This window comes from Pelodiscus sinensis, chromosome 20, assembly GCF_049634645.1.
Source record: "Pelodiscus sinensis isolate JC-2024 chromosome 20, ASM4963464v1, whole genome shotgun sequence".
Classification (NCBI taxonomy): Eukaryota; Metazoa; Chordata; order Testudines; family Trionychidae; genus Pelodiscus; species Pelodiscus sinensis.
Window position 1 is genome coordinate 20439685 of NC_134730.1, and position 17369 is coordinate 20457053.

At 41.8% G+C, this 17369-nt stretch overlaps 1 protein-coding gene across 5 annotated transcripts in view; it reads right to left on the reverse strand.

Moving 5' to 3' along the window:
• TEX2 (testis expressed 2) overlaps positions 1-17369 on the reverse strand; it is a 149792-nt gene that overhangs the window by 28005 nt on the left and 104418 nt on the right. For 4 of the 5 annotated variants that reach the window (XM_075903889.1, XM_075903890.1, XM_075903894.1 and 1 more), the window contains exons 6-7: positions 8163-8312; positions 2319-2418 (exon numbers count right to left, since the gene is read on the reverse strand). In XM_075903889.1, coding sequence (XP_075760004.1) covers positions 2319-2418; positions 8163-8312 — 250 coding nt within the window. The remainder of the gene's footprint in view (positions 1-2318; positions 2419-8162; positions 8313-17369) is intronic. The other variant, XM_075903893.1, reaches the window with a different exon arrangement.

Here is a 17369-nt window from a genome sequence, read left to right on the forward strand (position 1 = left end):
TGCTGTTATCTTTATTTAATGTTTGTTCCTGGTAAGGGACACTGGTGGAAGGTCAGTTAGTCAGGAGTATTTCCCTAAAGTTCTACTTAATGGAAACTACTTAGTACTTATTTACACTTCATGACTACAGTGTACTTCAAACATTACATAAGACTTTAATGTCTTTATAAGGGATTATACTTGCTTTACACATTGAGAAACTGAGGCACAGATCATGTACACAACTTCTCTAAGTCACACAACAAGTCAGCAGAAGAACCTGCAACAGAACCTTGTGTCACGTGTTCTAATATACCCTACTAGTGGATCTAACTGACAATTCTTGTCAAGAAGAATTTACTAGTCTTCAGCAAAATTATCTTTGGAGCTACTAATTAGTTTCACTGAACTTTCCAGAGCACAGAAACAAAAATTTGGATACAATCCTACTTTACAGTTTGAATACATTATGCTGAGAAGTTTGTAGAAATAAAGAGTTTAACCTTTTGCTAACTCAGTCTCTGAAACTTATAAATAATGTTCTCCAAAGTCCCCACAACTGATGCAATTTTAAATCTATGCTGACTCACACTATGATTAGTCTGGGTATGGTTAGGATCCAGTGATTGGTTGCTGAGTGCCAGTTGGAACAAGTTCTTAGACTTACATCTTTGTTCAACTATCTGAAAGATGGGAAAATGGTTTTAAAGAGCAACTAAGTTATGAAGCAGATGTGAAGGGATAGTAAACAACAGAGTCCCTTAAGGGAACATTTCCCTGTATACCAATTAGTACCTTCTATACCCTGGGTCAAATAAGTCTCTTGTAGATCAACTGTATTCTTCAAAAACATTTCCAACAAGTCAACATCAAAATTAAAACAGGGAAGAGAAGATGTGGCTTTATAAAGAAAAGGCTTGTTAAAAGGAGACAGTTGAAAATCATGCCCAGGGCTATCCTGAAAATCTAGTTCCTAGCTAACAAACAGTTTCATATAATATCACAACAGATTTCTCTGTTTCTAGGATGAGGGGAGAACAGCTCTTCTTCATCTGAGTGGACTGACAAAAATCCTGCCTCTGAAAATAGCAAGGTGGTGGAAGTCATGGCCATGACAAATGCCTTGATTTGGGGATATGTAAAGCTAGAAAGAACTCTGATTAAGTTTCATCTCCCAACACTGGTAGTAAGAAAATAATCATTTCACAAGTTATCACCTCTGACATTGACAGACAAGCACAAAACCTCACAATGCTATTTTTATGAAGTCTCTTTTCAGAGCTGAGCCATATGTTTGTTTTCTAGTTTATTAGTATTTTATTCTGCTGAATCATTGTTTTCATACACTAAGGCAGCAGCTCTTACACAGAAGTCAGATCCAAATTCTGCTACATCACAGAAGCAATTCTTCACTGCCTTGTACTCCCTCAAATTTTACTTTTCTTCGATAATTCTGTGAATTTATGGTGTTCTGTTGGAAATTCCCTTAAATTCACTCTGCTGCTCACCCATAGACGTTATAACACTGGTACCAGGCAGTCAGTACCTTGCACAGCCAAATCCTAGTGCCTTTATCTAGTACTCATTCCCTCAAGCAAAGCTCACACTGAAATTCCAGGGCCAAGCTCTACTCTCAGCAGACCCACAAAGAAAGATCTTGAAGAAGACAGAAGTTGGCCTTTATCAAACTAAGTTCTGCTAAAGAGAATCCACAAAGTGGTCTGCTTTTCCCAGGCTTACCAGATCCCAATATATATCTTCTATAAACTTTTCAGGCACACAGCATATTTGGAGTGCTAAAGAAACTTTATAATCACTGCAGACTGAATGTCAATAACTTTACAAATCCATTTTTAATAATGGTAGCCAAATGAAAAATAAAAGAGGGGCAACTCAATAGTTAAAGCCCAGATCTTGTGCTTTGAGAAAAAGGTTTTGCAAAATATAAGAGAAACAGCCATGGAGGTTTTGTTTGTGTTTTTTTTAATATTTCAGTGAAAATGGTTTAAGTTGAGGACACTAGGGAAAATTTACATCTGTCTATTGTAGTAGTGAACAATAGCAGGAAATGAGAAAAAAATGGACTATAAGCACAAATGAAGCTAACTCTGTCCAAACTGAACAAAATGGAAAAAATAAACAAAACAAAAATGGTAAAGTAACTTACATGGTCAGTTTCAAACATTTAAAGGTTCTCAGTAACACTGGGTAATATGGTTTTAAAATAAATGTTTATAACTTGACAGTGTCCTTTTAATTCTGCAATAGAAGCAAACTATAATGAATATCCTTTTTACTCTCAGTGTAAAAAATTCCTGTTCAACCCAAGTATTCATTACCTTTGTGATCAACGTAAGGTTTGAAGGCTTGAAGAATCTTCGGCACCGCAACTCCCATGTCAAGTTCAGTTAGAGTTAGCTCGTTCATGAAATATGGCAGCTGGAAGAAAGTACAGAATACATGTATCAAGTTCATTTTAAACAGAAGTATAAAGAGACCAGGTATTCTGTGATACATGGAAAGCCATTAACGTACATTATATTTGAGAAAATATTTATCTGAGTTACCAATGAAAGGACACACAAATAATTATCATTATATGCAAAAATTTAAGTTCTAGGATTTAGCATTCCTTTATTTGAAATATTTTAGTGGGTTCCTTGGCTTATGAACTGAGTCACTGCATTTTTAATAAGTCCATTCCAATGAGTTTTGTGCCTTACAATTGTAGTTTTGCTCACAGTCAAGAATACAGGATTCAAACTAATACAATTGATTCATTATAAAAAAATGTCCATTTCACATTTAACTTATAAATGAACTGTATACTCTATCAATCAAAACAAACAAAAGTTATAGGCTGAGAATGAAGTGTGGATACTGGGCAGTTTGCCAGATTTAAAATGATCAGTTTTTTGTGTTTTTCTTTTTTTTAAAACATGTATCAGGCTACAGTTAACACATTAGTTAGTGGAGAAATTCTGCAGGTAGGCTGATATATTATTTTAAGACCCTCGCTATTTTATCCACAGCTATTAGTACTATATACTGTGTGCACACAAACATACACAAATAAGTATTTAGAATTAAAGCAAACAAATGATAATCATGTACACATTATTAAGATATAAATATATGCAAAGGTACTTTCATCCTCAGTCCCAGTGTTGAGTGTGCCCATATATATTTTCAAACACATATGTACTGAACTGTGTTACACATGGTAAAGGAACACTTAGTTTTCTATTTTTGTTGTTGGAGGCTCATACGTTCCCTAACTTGCATAGCTCTGCTGTATGCTGCTCATCCGGTCAGAGTATAGAAACTTTGCCTCTGTTTCCCTCCTAGATGTCCCTTGCCTAAATGAAGAGATGAGACTAATTGCTAAACCTCTGTTTTAATTAAGTAGGGAGAGTAGTAATTTCAAGGAAAATTCTTTAGGTACGAAAGTACTGTGGCAAAGCTCTGACCATGCCCCATGGGTCCCACACTTCTAGCAGACAGCATTTGCCTCAGGGGCTAGCTGTAACTCTCCACACACAGATCCTTGGACTTTATTAGAGGCAAGGATCACAGCCTACTGCCCTTCTCATCACAGGCTCATCCATAGTATGAGGTGAAACCCTGCACAGTCCTGGTCTCCCCTCTTAGGGGCAGACTTTGTAATACCAAGGGGAGGGTTGGGGAGAACCCAGGCCCACCCACTATTCTGAGTTCTGGGCCAGGGATGTCAAAGGAATGGCAGCAGACAGATCTGGCAACTACTTCCCTGGACCATTTCCCAAAACGATCCCTCCTAGTGCCTTCCTCTGGCACCTGAGCAAGCCTGTCCTGCTCTTCCTCGGTCCTCAGCCTTACTTGCAGACCCCAGCTCTCACTCAGACTTTAGGTTCCTTTACTCCTCCAAAACCCCTCACATGCTTCCAACTAGATGCCAAGACCTCTTTTTAACCAACTGATCACAGGTGCTCTGATTAGTCCCACCTAGTTGACTCCAGAAACCTCCCAATTGTCTCCAGGTGCCTCAACTAGCCTCACTGATTCCTGAAGGTTCAAATCTGGTTCTGGGTTAGCCCTTGTTAATTCACCCTGGCTGTGTCTAGACTGGCCAGTTTTTCTGGAAAATCAGCTGCTTTTCTGGAAAAACTTGCCAGCTGTCTACACTGGCCGCTTGAATTTTCGCAAAAGCACTGACTTCCTACTGTAAGAAATCAGTGCTTTTTGCGGAAATACTATGCTGCTCCTGTTCAGGCAAATGTCCCTTTTGCGCAAAACTTTTGCGCAAAAGGGCCAGTGTAGACAGCTGAGATTTGTTTTCCGCAAAAAAACCCCCGATGGCGAAAATGGTGATCAGGGCTTTTTTTGCGGAAAAGCACGTCTAGATTGGCACGGACGCTTTTCCGCAAAAAGTACTTTTGCGGAAAAGTGTCCATGCCAATCTAGACGCTTTGTTCTGAAAATGCTTTTAACGGAAAACTTTTCCGTTAAAAGCATTTCCGGAAAATCATGCCAGTCTAGACGTATCCCCTGTGTACAGAGACCTATTCAATTGGGAAACAAAATGGCAAATTAAATGTAATGTTGATAAATGTAAAGTAATGCACATCGGAAGAAATAATCCCAACTACACATACAATATGATGGGGACTAATTTGGCTACAACTACTCAAGAGAGAGATCTTGGAGTCACTGTGGATAGTTCCTTGAAAACATCCACTCAGTGTGCAGCAACAGTCAAAAAAGCAAACAATGTTAGGAATCATTTAACAAGGGATAGAGAATGAGAGAATATCTTATTGCCTCTATATAAAACCATAGTATGCCCACATCTTGAATACTGCGTACAATATGGTCACCAGCTCAAAATAGATATTCTGGCATTGGAAAAGGTTCAGAAAAGGGCAACAAAAATTATTAGGGGTTTGGAATGAGTCCAATATGAAGAGAGATTAAAAAGACTTGCACTTTTCAGTTTAGAAAAGAGAAGACTAGGAGGGGAGGGGAAGGAAGAGGAGGGGATATGATCGAGTTCTATAAAATCATGACTGGTATGGAAAAAGTGATTAAGGAAAAGTTATTTACTTATTCCCACAATATGAGAACTAGGCGGTCACCAAATGAAATTATTAGGCAGCAGGTTTAAAACAAACAAAAGGAAGTTTTTCTTCACTCAGTGCACAGTCAACCTGTGGAACTCCTTGCCAGAGGATGTGAAGGCTAGGACCTTAACAGAGTTCAAAAGACAGCTAGACAGATTCATGGAGGTTAGATCCATCAATGGCTATTAGACAGGATGGGTAGGAATGGTGCCCTAGCCTCTGTTTGTCTGGAAATGGGAGACAGGAAAGAGATCACGTGAGGATTACCTGTTATGTTCCCTCCCTCTGGGACATCTGGGTATTGGCCACTGTCGGCAGACAGAATACTGGGCTAGATGGACACCTTTGATCTGACCTAGTATGGACATTCTTATAGTCAATGTAGGGCTAATATACTTACCTTCTAACACTCTCATGTACTCCTCTGGCCTGCCCCATCACAGTACCTTATGAACACACTCAAGTGTCCATAATTAGAAATGGCTTAGAGCTGGTCTACACTACTATGAAAATCAATGCAATTTATGTTGCTCAAGGGTATGAAAATACACTCCCTGAGACATCTAAGTTACTTTGATTTAAAGTACTCTCTACACTGTGTTATGTCGGTATGAAAGTGTCTCCTGTCAACATAGCTTCTGCCTCTCACTGAGGTGGAATAATTACATCAATAGGAGAAAGCTTGTCTTCACCAGATGCACTACATTGGCACAGCTGCACTGATGCAGCATGGTAGCGAAGCTGACATGACTGAGTCTCTTGCAGGACTGATCCCAACCAAGGTAATACTGTCTTTTCTAATTTCACCCAAACACAGCAATCCCCTCTGTATCACAGCACTGATTAAATGTAATACCAAATGTAGGCAAGAGGCGTTGGTATAGACTGGTGCCATCACTGACTGCATTACAGAGTTCAAAACTTGCAGATACAAAAAATAATGTAATAACATTCCCGCTGAGATTCCTAGAAGAATTAAGGGAAGGAGGAATTTGGGAGAGAAATGAAAAAGGATGCAATTTAACCAACCAAATGAAGGGAAAGTTCCTAGCATCAAGATGCTCAGCAGGGATGAGACTGTTCTCAGTTGGTTGCACAGTAATCAGATTGCTCGAAAGGTCATATAAAAGTATTGCAGCGTGCAAGAGCAAGAGGGTTAACACACAGGCTGTTTGACATAAGGGGAGGACAGTCTTGAACAAGAACACCTGAGCATAAATTTGAAGTCTACAATACCCTGAGTAACCTAAGGCACCAGGACCCAAAGGGGAGGTAACTAGAAGCCCAACATTTTCCCATTCCCCAATGGTAAGTGGGGAACCACCATGAAGAGTGAAGTCCTCTGCCACACACAGGTTTGCCCTCCCAATGTGTCTCCAAACTGAGCCGGAAGGATCATGTCTCCGAGTCAGAGGTCAGTTCCATCTCCACAGCTCTAGGCAATGTTTGGCTTTTCTGCTGTGACTAGGGTTCAAGTTGTGAGGATAGGTTTTTGTGTTGTGGACAACTCTCCACTAGCCAAGGAACTGACACCATGAACTAATTCCTCACAGGACACCAAACCATCAGCAAAGTAACTTTATATTGACTACCTAGGAGGTGAAAGGCTCAGAATGCCAAAAGGCAGCAAATGACAGAAAATATATTGCATGCCTCTGCCTGTAATAGCAGCAAATATTTATAATAGTGTATCACCCTATACATGTATGGTGTTTATTAGCATTTATCTCTCTCCCTCATTCTAATCTTTTGTCCTCAAACTACTCTTGCTTCAGTGGTCACAGAAACAGCCATGGGTAGAATTAGTTTATTGATTACTTCCAGTAGCACAAGTAACATGTTTTCTTAGCTGTTTTTGGCAGCTAAATTCCAGTATTGGTGACAGCAGGCTCATTCTTTCCTTTTGTGTTTAGAAACAGACTGATAAACACCTCCATTCCATTCCCTCCCTAAGGAGTTGAACAAATCTGTCATTAGCTACTGCTATTTGGAGGAATTCATGAATGCCAGGGGCAGACCATGAAAGACAGTCGAGAGAGACGGGGGGGGGGGGGGGGGAGGAGAGAAGAGTGTCCCTTTCCAATTCAGATAGATGCTGCCTTGAGAACTACTCCCAGACAGAAGCCTTGTTTAACTTCAGATATCCGTTATAAAATGTGCTTATATGGACACAGTTATAGCTGCCTGATCCCCACCCCTTTCTATTGTCAATACATCATTTCCGAAAGCAGTTTTCATTTCAACGTAATCCTCATTGGAGGTTCCTGCTCATAGTATTAGTGTCAATGAGTAGAAAACTAACCCACTGTAGCACAAGGATAACATCAGCCTTAGAGATTTGTTGGTCAAGCGAGCTTAAAGAATATTAAGCAGTAGCATTACAGCAAATAGAGAAATATTTTTCACCTCTATCGGCCCTCTATGACTATGTCACACTGCTTCCCTCTTGCAGAAGAGGAAACGCAAACGGAGCGCTCATTAGCATAGCCACTCATTTGCATATCCTCTTCCGATCCTTTTTGCAGAAGAGGTTTTTGTGCAAAAAAGCCCTTTTGCACAAGAACCCCGTAAACCTCATTTTTTGAGGGATAAGGATTCTTGAGCAAAAGGTTTTTTTTGCGCAAAATGGCCCCATCTACACTGCGGTTTTTTTTGCACAAAAGCCTCTGCCACAAAAAGGATCAGAAGAGGATATGCAAATGAGAGTGTGACATATGCTAATGAGCGCTCTATTTGCATTTCTTCTTCCGCAAGAGGGAAGCAGGGTACGTAGTCTATGTATTTTGCAAATATCCATTAATTCAGCCTCCACAGTCTTATCAAACAAACAATGACTATCTACATTTTGTAACCAGGTCAAGTGACAGGGCCAAGAAGCCACAGTGAAATCTGTGGCAGAACTGAATTATGTGTCTGCTCTTTTTGTTAATATCAGGGCACAAGACACTATATCAAAAGTACAAAATAGTTTTTAAAAGTATTTTTAAATAAAATCTCTTCATAAAACATGTGACTAAATGAAAAAATATATAATTTCTTACGCTGGAGAATAGGAAGTGTAACCTCACCCCCCCAAAGAGATACCTTTATTTTGCTGAGTTTCATTTGGATCTTCTTGGACACAAGATCAGACCAGTACTTTTCTCCTAAGAAATCCCAAAATATTCTTCCAAGCAAAGCATTTACCCATGTCTCCCGTTCCTCTACTTCAGCTTCCGTATGGCTATCTGGCAACTGGCAACACAAATATAGAATACAGTTATTGAGCACAACTTAGACCATTGAGTCACTGTCTAAAGAAACATTTCCATCTAGGTCTTGTCTACACTGGGGAAATTCACTGTTTGGTAAGCCATATTAAAAATAATGTCTACACTGTTTAACAAGCTCTGTAATTTTCAAAATTATGCAAAGAGATCATGATTTACCCTAATTTGTCCCTATCAATACAATAAAATCTCAGTGGAGACCTAAGTTAGCCAAATATGGAGTCATTTGCAGCAAAGAATGAAGGTGTTCAAGTTATAAGATATTTACACAGACTATTTTTTAATGCTAACAGCAAAACTACGGTTCAGTACGAAACAAATTACAAAATTCCATAGCATATCAGATAATAGTAATCTGACAAGTGCTTAAGTCTTCTTTCTACACAAATACACTTATTTTATTTATATTTATTTAAATATTTTTACCCCACCTTTCTATTTAAAATATTCACTTGCCTTATCTAGTCTGAAAGCAAAGCTAAAACTTTTTTTGTGCTAAGCAAAACTAAAAATCAGAAAAAAGGAATATAAGGAAAGTGAGAAGCACCAAAAATCCTTTGTATTTTCCTCCACATATGTCCAAGAGTCCAATAATGGAATGACCAGGGCTATATATAGTTAAAGATGAAGGCTGAATCAATGAAAAGGGGGGGGGAGGGGAATTGGCTAGGGAATGTTTCTCCGCAAAGTTCAAGCATAAGAATGCAACATGAGGAAAATCTCCCACAACATTAACATCTCTGAGGAAACTATGTGATTTTCTTGCCACTGAGCTGGGCGTCTTGTAGCAATATTTGTATGGATCATGTCTTGGCTCATTTGAGAGTAATCCCAAACAAATCAAGATATAATCTTTTTGGATATTGCAATTTTCTAATTTCAGCTATAAAGGCAGAGCCAACAATGCCAATATGTATGCACCTCCACTTTCAGGGTGTGTCTAGACTGCAGGGTTTTGTCGACAAAAGTAGCCTCGACAGAGTTCTGTCGACAGAAGGTGTTATTGCATTTACACTGTCCTTTGCGTCTACACTGTCATGTCGACAAAGCGGCTTGCTTTGTCGACAGAACTGGATGTAGTCTAGACACTCTTTGTCAACAGAAGTTTTGTCGACAGTATCTGTCAACAAAGCCTCTGTCGACAAAAGCCTGTAGTCTAGACCAGTGTTTCCCAAATGGTGCTCCGCGGAACCCTGGGGTTCCGCGAAGCGAACATAAGGGTTCCGCGAGAACCCAAACGCTCCCCTCCCCCGCCCATAAAGAGACAGAGGAGCCCGGCACGCAAAGACGCTGGCTCCTTCCCCGCTCCCCTTTCAGACATCTCCCGCGTCCCCCGCTGCCGCTCTGCTTTTTCCACCGGGAAAAGCAGAGTGGCAGCGGGGGATGCGGGAGAGGGATCTTGGGTTGATCAGGCAGAAGCGGGACAAGCAGCTGCTGCTAGGTCCCGTGGTAAAAGCAGAGCGGCAGCGGGGGATGCGGGAGAGAGATCTTGGGTTGATCGGGCAGAAGCGGGACAAGCAGCTGCTGCTAGGTCCGGTGGTAAAAGCAGAGCGGCAGCGGGGGACGCGGGAGAGGGATCTTGGGTTGATCGGGCAGAAGCGGGACAAGCAGCTGTTGCTGCTGCTAGGTCCCTTGGTAAAGGCAGCATGTGTGTGTGTGGGGGGGGGGGAGGAGAGTACGATCAGTGAGTGGAACACCGGAACTCCTACTCACTGTGAGGATTGGAACAAATCTCCATACACACTGTGAGGACACGTGGCTCCTGTGTGTGACTTTAAGTTTAAGAATTCAATCTAATATCAAAATTCCCCATGGATCGTTGGTTAAAAGAAGGAACTTTTCTCTTTAAAGTGAGTACTTCAAACTCCAATATTTTTACTGAAACCAGCAAGGAAAATACTGAGCCAACTCAAGTTAATTATGAAAAACTTCAGCTGACTAATAAGAAACGCAGGTATTGTGAGGACTATTTGGCATTTGGATTCACAAGCAATGGAAATGAAGATGCTCCAGGTGCCCAGTGGTGTAGTGTGCAACAAAATATTATCTAATAGCTGTTTAGTACCTGCTAAATTGCGAAGACATTTTGAAACAAATCATCCAGAATACAAAGATAAAGACATTAGTTTTTTTAAGCAAAAGCTTGAATTGCTTGAAAAAAGTAAACTCTTCATGTCAAAAATTGCCAAATCTGATAATGAAAATGCAACAGAGGCGTCTTACAAAGTAAGCTATCGTATATCGCTTGCCGAAGAAGCACACACTATTGGGGAATCACTCATAAAACCATGTGCAAAAGATATTGTGATGTGTATGTTGGATCAGGAGTCTAGTAAAAAAGTTGAGGCTGTGCCACTATCAAACAATACTGTCACACGTCGTATTCACGATCTTGCTGCTGACATCGAGAAGGAGCTTATTTTTCGGCTGCATTTATGTGATGCATATGCATTACAATTAGACGAGCCCACTGACGTTGCAGGTCTTGCAGTTCTGCTTGTATTCGTCCGTTATGATTTTAATAGTTCTACTGAAGAAGACTTACTTTTATGTGAATTTTTGCAAACCAATACAACTGGTGAGAATATATTCAATTGTATCAATAACTTTATGAAAACACATCAAATAAGCTGGGAAAAATGTGTTGATGTGTGCAGTGATGCAATGGTAGGAACAGTGGCTGGCGCTGTAACACAAATAAAAAATGTAGCACCAAACTGCACCAGCAGTCACTGCATTCTCCACAGACACGCTCTGGTAGTTAAGAAGATTTCTCCCTGTCTTAAAAATGTGTTGGACGAAGCAGTACAGATTATTAATTATATAAAAACTCGACCATTACAATCAAGACTGTTCAAAATTATGTGTGAAGATATGGGAAGTCAGCACACAGCCCTGCTTCTACATACAGAAGTCAGGTGGCTACCCTGAGGAAAAGTGCTGGTTAGATTATTTGAATTGCGTCATGAGCTCTCCGCAAATCTGATGGATCACAAATTCCAACTGTCTGATCGTTTAACAGACTTTTTGTGGTTATCTAGAGTTGTGTATCTTGCAGACATCTTTACAAAACTAAATGAAGTAAATCTGTCGCTGCAAGGAAAGAATGTAAATATTTTTCATGCGAAAGACAAAATTTTGTCATTGTCACGGAAGCTACAGTTTTGGATCTCATCTGTAGGATGAAATTATTTGGATTGTTTACCAACTCTGAATGATTTCCTTGAAGAAAATGGATACAAACTTGATGAAGATATTCGCAGTGACATTGCAGATCATCTCCGCGATTTATACATGAACATCATTAAGTATTTTCTAAACATCAATGACAACAATAACTGGATTCGAAATCCATTAAGTTTAACAGAAAAGCCAGTCAGTTTTTCAACACAAGATTATGAAAACCTAATTGAAATCGCTTCAGATGGCCAATTAATACAAAAATTTAAAGAAGTTTCTCTGATTACATTTTGGAGTGACTTATGTCAAAGTCAAGAATATTCATCTTTAGCTGACGAATTGCGCGTCTTGATGTTACCCTTTGCCAGTACATACTTGTGCGAAACTGGGTTCTTGAACTATTTTTTTTTTTTTTTTTTGCTCGACAAACTTAATCCCTGGCTAGGGGGTTCCTTGAAATTTTTCTGAGTTTGAAAGGGTTCCATGGTCAAAAAAAATTGGGAAACACTGGTCTAGACATACCCTCAGATTCACATGCAGGGAGTCTGAATTCTATGTGGAGGACAGAAAGAATGTATTGGATTTCTCTGCAAAGTCTCTTTTTACAGTAGTTAATGTCTACTACCAAAGAGCTAATCCAGGTCTTCCACCTAATTCCCAAGAATTCAGAATGTCTGTTGCTAAGCACTATAGATTCCCAATTCTATTCAGCGTGAAGACTGAATGTCAGCCAGGCAGAAGTAAGATGAAGATAATACTTAAAGTGCTTCCTAGGAATAGAGGAGAGGTACAAAAACCACCTTAATTCAAAGATTCATAAAGCATAGTCTTCCAGCACACTGTATTAGGTACCTATCTCCTCTTATTGTTCATGGGAGAAGTTTGTGCATAAATACACCTCTCTCCTCCCTCCAAATCTGCTCCCAAGAAGCTTAAAGGAACATTATGTCAGCCCTGCAACTGAGTCTAATAATAGTTTCAGGTACATTAAAATGACTGTTGTAAAATGCCAATTATAATCAAGATATGCATTGATTATATATTCTCCAAGAAGCTCGACAACTTAATAAGTGACTCTAAACACATTTAAAATCTGCCGTATTAAAAGGGGCATAGTGGTGATAGCAGCTTGCCTAAGATCATAGGAAGTGACACGTTATTTTGCTCAAAACAGAAGGATCAAGTTACTCACGTCTGGACTCTGACAAGGTGACAGCTTGATTTGTGGTGCAATTAGTTGCACTAGCTGCAACAAGATTTTCCTTTGTTCCACAGTATGTTTATTTTTTAATTTTCTGTGGTGTTGCTACTTCACAAGTATAACCCAGTAGATAAAAACACAATCATTCTTTTATAATTCTAGGTTAACATTTATCTCCCCTGCTTCCATTCTCTGTTTTGGCATAATAACCAGGGAGACACAGTGGCTGCTTTGAAATTAGCTGAACATGATTTCTTTGCCACCCTTAATATTCCCAAGGGCTGTGACCTTATAGAAAAAGAGAATTTGCTGGATTCCTAAACTCTGTTATGACTCAGCTTCTTGCCAGTACCATTATCATTGCTTCAGAGGTTGAGTGAGGGTATATCTAGATTACATGCCTCTGCCGACAGAGGCATGTAAAATAGGGTACCTGACATAGTCAATGTAGCAGGGATTTAAATATCCTCGGTTTCATTAAAATAAAAATGGCCACCATGCTGCACTGGCTCAGCTGATCATGAGCACAGCGTGCGCGTCAAGACACGGATCAGTCGACAAGGGAAGCCTTTGTCGACAGCTCCCTTATGCTCTGCCTGATCAGGTGGAGCTGATTAAGCAGCTGCAGCGCCGTGCAGCTTCACAGCTTAGAGGGGACCTTACTTAGGATGTGTCTACATTACCAAGTTTTGTTGACAAAACTTATGTGAACACCCAAAAGTTGAAAACACAAAAATCTTTGTCAGAGTATGTTCACATTGTGGGGGTACCATCATCAACAGTGTGAGCAATGCACTGTGGGTATGTATCCCACAGTTCTGTGTTGTGGAAAGACAGAGCTGATCCAGGTGCTTCGTGGCACTCCCTCAGAATTTTCCCACAGCCTCTTCAGCTTCTGGGAGCAGTTACATCAGTAGCTCTGTGAGCTCTCCATGCTGAGGAATGTCAAAACAGCTCAGTACCCTCCTGCCCCTGCAGCAGCAGTCTGCCTGCCGTTGTGTTCCTAGTGCAGGGTAGAGCAGGAGCATTAAAATTATTTGCTCTTTGTTTGTTCCCCAAAGCAGCAGCTCACTCAACTGTCAGATACTTCCCAGAGCTTTGAAAGAGGAGGGGCACATGACTGTAAGGCAGCAGAGATCAAAAAATTGAGCACAGCCGTCAGGGCGGTCATTGTGAGATACTGGTGGAAGCCAGTTCTGTCCACACAACAAACAGCAGAGTCTATACTGGTCCTTTGTGGACAATAAAGGGAGGGGAAGAAAAAAGGCTTTCATGGGGTAGAAGTTTTTTGTCGCCGAAACTGAATGTCGTCCCCCCCCACACCACCAGAAGTGGCATTGCAGTGTAAATGTTCTCACTGTTTTGTCGATAGCAGGCAAGTTTTGGTGACAAAACTCGATAGTGTAGACAACGCCTTTGTTTTTGTGAGGAAGATTGCATTTGAAAGCAAGTTTCAATCTAAATGGAAGTGGATAATTCTACTGCTTTCCCTCAAGTAACTCTCTTGGAAGGGTGCCTGTGATAGAAACTAGATCTCTTGGGCTTGAATACCATCAGTTAAAATGTACACCAGTAGTCAATTTGGCAATAATTTCATCCCAGAAGAATAAAACATTCCTTGGTATGAATTTTAAAAATATACTGAAAAATGCACTTACACAATATAAAAAATTGGAGAGATGAATCCACTTTTGAAACATGGATTGAAAAACTAAATCACAAGTTCCTGAGCCAATTTGTGTTTTTCCTAGTGCACTTCCCTACAGTTTAGAAAAGGCAATAGTGGAAGCTTTTAAGTACCACAATTCAGTTGAGGGAAGGACACTCCCATTTTGTTTATGGAAACGTACAGTGTATTGTATTGGATGCACAAAAATGGTCATAAATACAGAGGTAAGCAAAACAACTGAGTGTAATGGTTTTAAGGGACTGAGGTTTTCCATCAGATTATTTAAGTCCACAGAATTGTTGACCATTCTGAGCTGAAAACAGAATATGTATTGAATAGCATTAGAAAGTGGTCCCCTACTTACATGCATTTGAGGATGGGCTCATCATAAAATATATCCTAATTATGAGATGGTAGAGATACATGGACATATCTGAATGTTTTATATCTCCCCTAAGAAAGATATTAGCCAACGAGAATAAACTGTCTTTTCTCAGCACTAAATTGCAGTTATGGATGAAAAGAGTATCTCTAAATGACTTCCTCCTGATTTCATTATATCTGCATACCAACTACATTTTTAGTTGGATCTGCTTAACACTAAACAAAAAAGTTACTTGATGTGATAAAATGGTTACTTACCTTCACAACTGTCGTTCTTCAAGATGTATTGTTCATGTCCATTCTGCTTAGGTTTGCGCACACCAGGTGCACAGATTGTCAGAGTTTTCCCTTAGCAGAGGAGCCCCCTGGAGTGGTGCCGCCATAGCGGTGCATATATACACAAGCTGGCCCTCTACCTCCTTAGAGGATTCTGGCAAGAAGGAACCAACGCAGGTGGGATGAGGAATGCACATGAGCAACGTATCTCGAAGAACAGCAGTTACGAAGGTACGTAACCATTTTTTCTTCTTTGAGTGCTTGGTCATATCCATTCCACTTAGGTGACTCCAAAGCCAAACCCAAAGAGGTGGGGTTGGAGCCTACAGAGAGACAGGCTACAATACAGCCCTGTCCACTGCTGAGTCATCCCTGGCATTCTGCGCTATGGCAAAGTGGTTCGCAAAAGTGTGCATTGATGACCAGGTAGCTGCCCTGCAGACCTCTATGATGAGCACCTGAGCTATGAAGGCAGCAGAAGACACTGAGGCCCTGATCGAATAGGCCGTGATAGATAGGGCTGGAACTTGCACCAGCACATGGACACTCTGTGGTACAATAGGGCTGCTGTCTGCTCTGTAACCTGGTGTCCCCCTGCGCTGTAATGTGATTCCCACTGACTCACCCAAATGTGTATTAACCCAGACACCTAGGCTCAGCCTCCCAGGGAGAGAGACAAAGGGAGGAAGGTGTAGACCAACACCTGGCTGGTGGGCAGGGCCTTGGGGGGAGGCGGTTGCTGTCTGGAAGCATGGAGAGTACAGGCTAAGCTGGGGGCTAGGGGTGATGGACCCTAACCCTAGGGGCCTGAGCCATCCTGGCCCTGCCCCCGGTAGCCACATCACGTTTGTGCTGTGCTGTATTCTGGAAAATCAATAAACCCCCCTCTATTCTACTGGCCGGCGGAGACTGTTCTGGCTGCTACGGGGGTGCAGGATAGGAGAAACCCCAACTCGCCGTCACACACCCTGACGTAGGAAGTGATCCAGGACTAAATACGCTGGGCTGACTCCAGAAGGCCCTTCATTCTGTTGGCTATGGACACAGATAGTTGGGGGGGGGGGGGGAGAGAAGACTTATGAAAGGGTTTAGTCCTATCCAAATAAAAGGCTAGAGCTCGTCTAACATCTAAGGTGTGTAAAGCCTACTCTATCCCAGAACTGTGGGGTTTGGGGTAAAAGACTGATAGAAAAATGTCCTGATGAAGGTGGAAGTGGGACACCACATTGGGCAGGAATGTAGGGTGAGGTTGAATCCTGACCTTATCCTTGAAGGCCTTGTACGGAGGGTCCACCGTTATAGCCCACAGCTCCAAAACTTGCCTAGCAGAGGTAATGACTACAAGGAATGACACCTTCCAGGACAGGTACAGGAGAGAGCACACTGCCAATGGCTCAAAGGGCAGGGCCATGAGCTTAGAGAGCATCAGGTTTAGGTGCGAGAGGGGCAGGGGCTTACACACCTGGGGATAAACCTGATCAACTCCTTAAGAAAATGATGTACCATAGGGTCCATGAAATCAAACCTGCCCCACGATGCTGAGTGGAAGGCTGAGATAGCCACCGAGTACACCCTTACTGAGGAAGGGACCAGGCCCTAGGTTCTAAGGTCCAAGAGGCAATCCAAAAAGCCAGGACTGGGGCCTTCATGGGGAAGAATCCTTTTCCCTCTGACCAGAGTATGAAGCGCTTCCACTTCACCCAGTAAGAGACCCTTGTTGAGGGTTTACAACTTCCCAGGAGAACTGACTGAACTCAGTCCAAACACTGCCTCTTCATGGCAGTCAGCACACAGCTTCCATGCCATGAGGTGCAGAAATCAGAGGTTCGGGTGCCAAAGCCTGCCGAACTCCTGAGAGATCAGTTCCGGGTACAGAAGGGCCAGGGACCACTCCATTGAGAGCTCGAGGATGGCCGGGAACCAATGATGGCGAGGCCACACTGGGACTATTGGGATCATGGAAGCCCTGAATTCCCTGACCTTGTGAATCAGGAGAAATAGGGGGGGGAAGGCATACAATAGGCTCTGGGGCCTAGTGCATCCTCCAGTGTCCCTGGGCAGTGGCTGAAGAGGGAGCAAAAGCGGGGGAACTTCCTGTTGCCGCAGGTCGTGAACAGGTCCAGGTGGGGAAAACCCCACTTGTGGAAGCTGGACAGAGCCACATCCGCCCTGAGGGACCACTCATGCCCCTCAAAGGGCCTGCTGAAATGATCCGCCAACGTGTTCTGGGCCCCAGGGAGGTAGGAGGCCCCCAGGTGAATGTCAAGGGTTACACAGAGCTCCCACAGAAGGAGAGGGCTTCCCTGCACAGG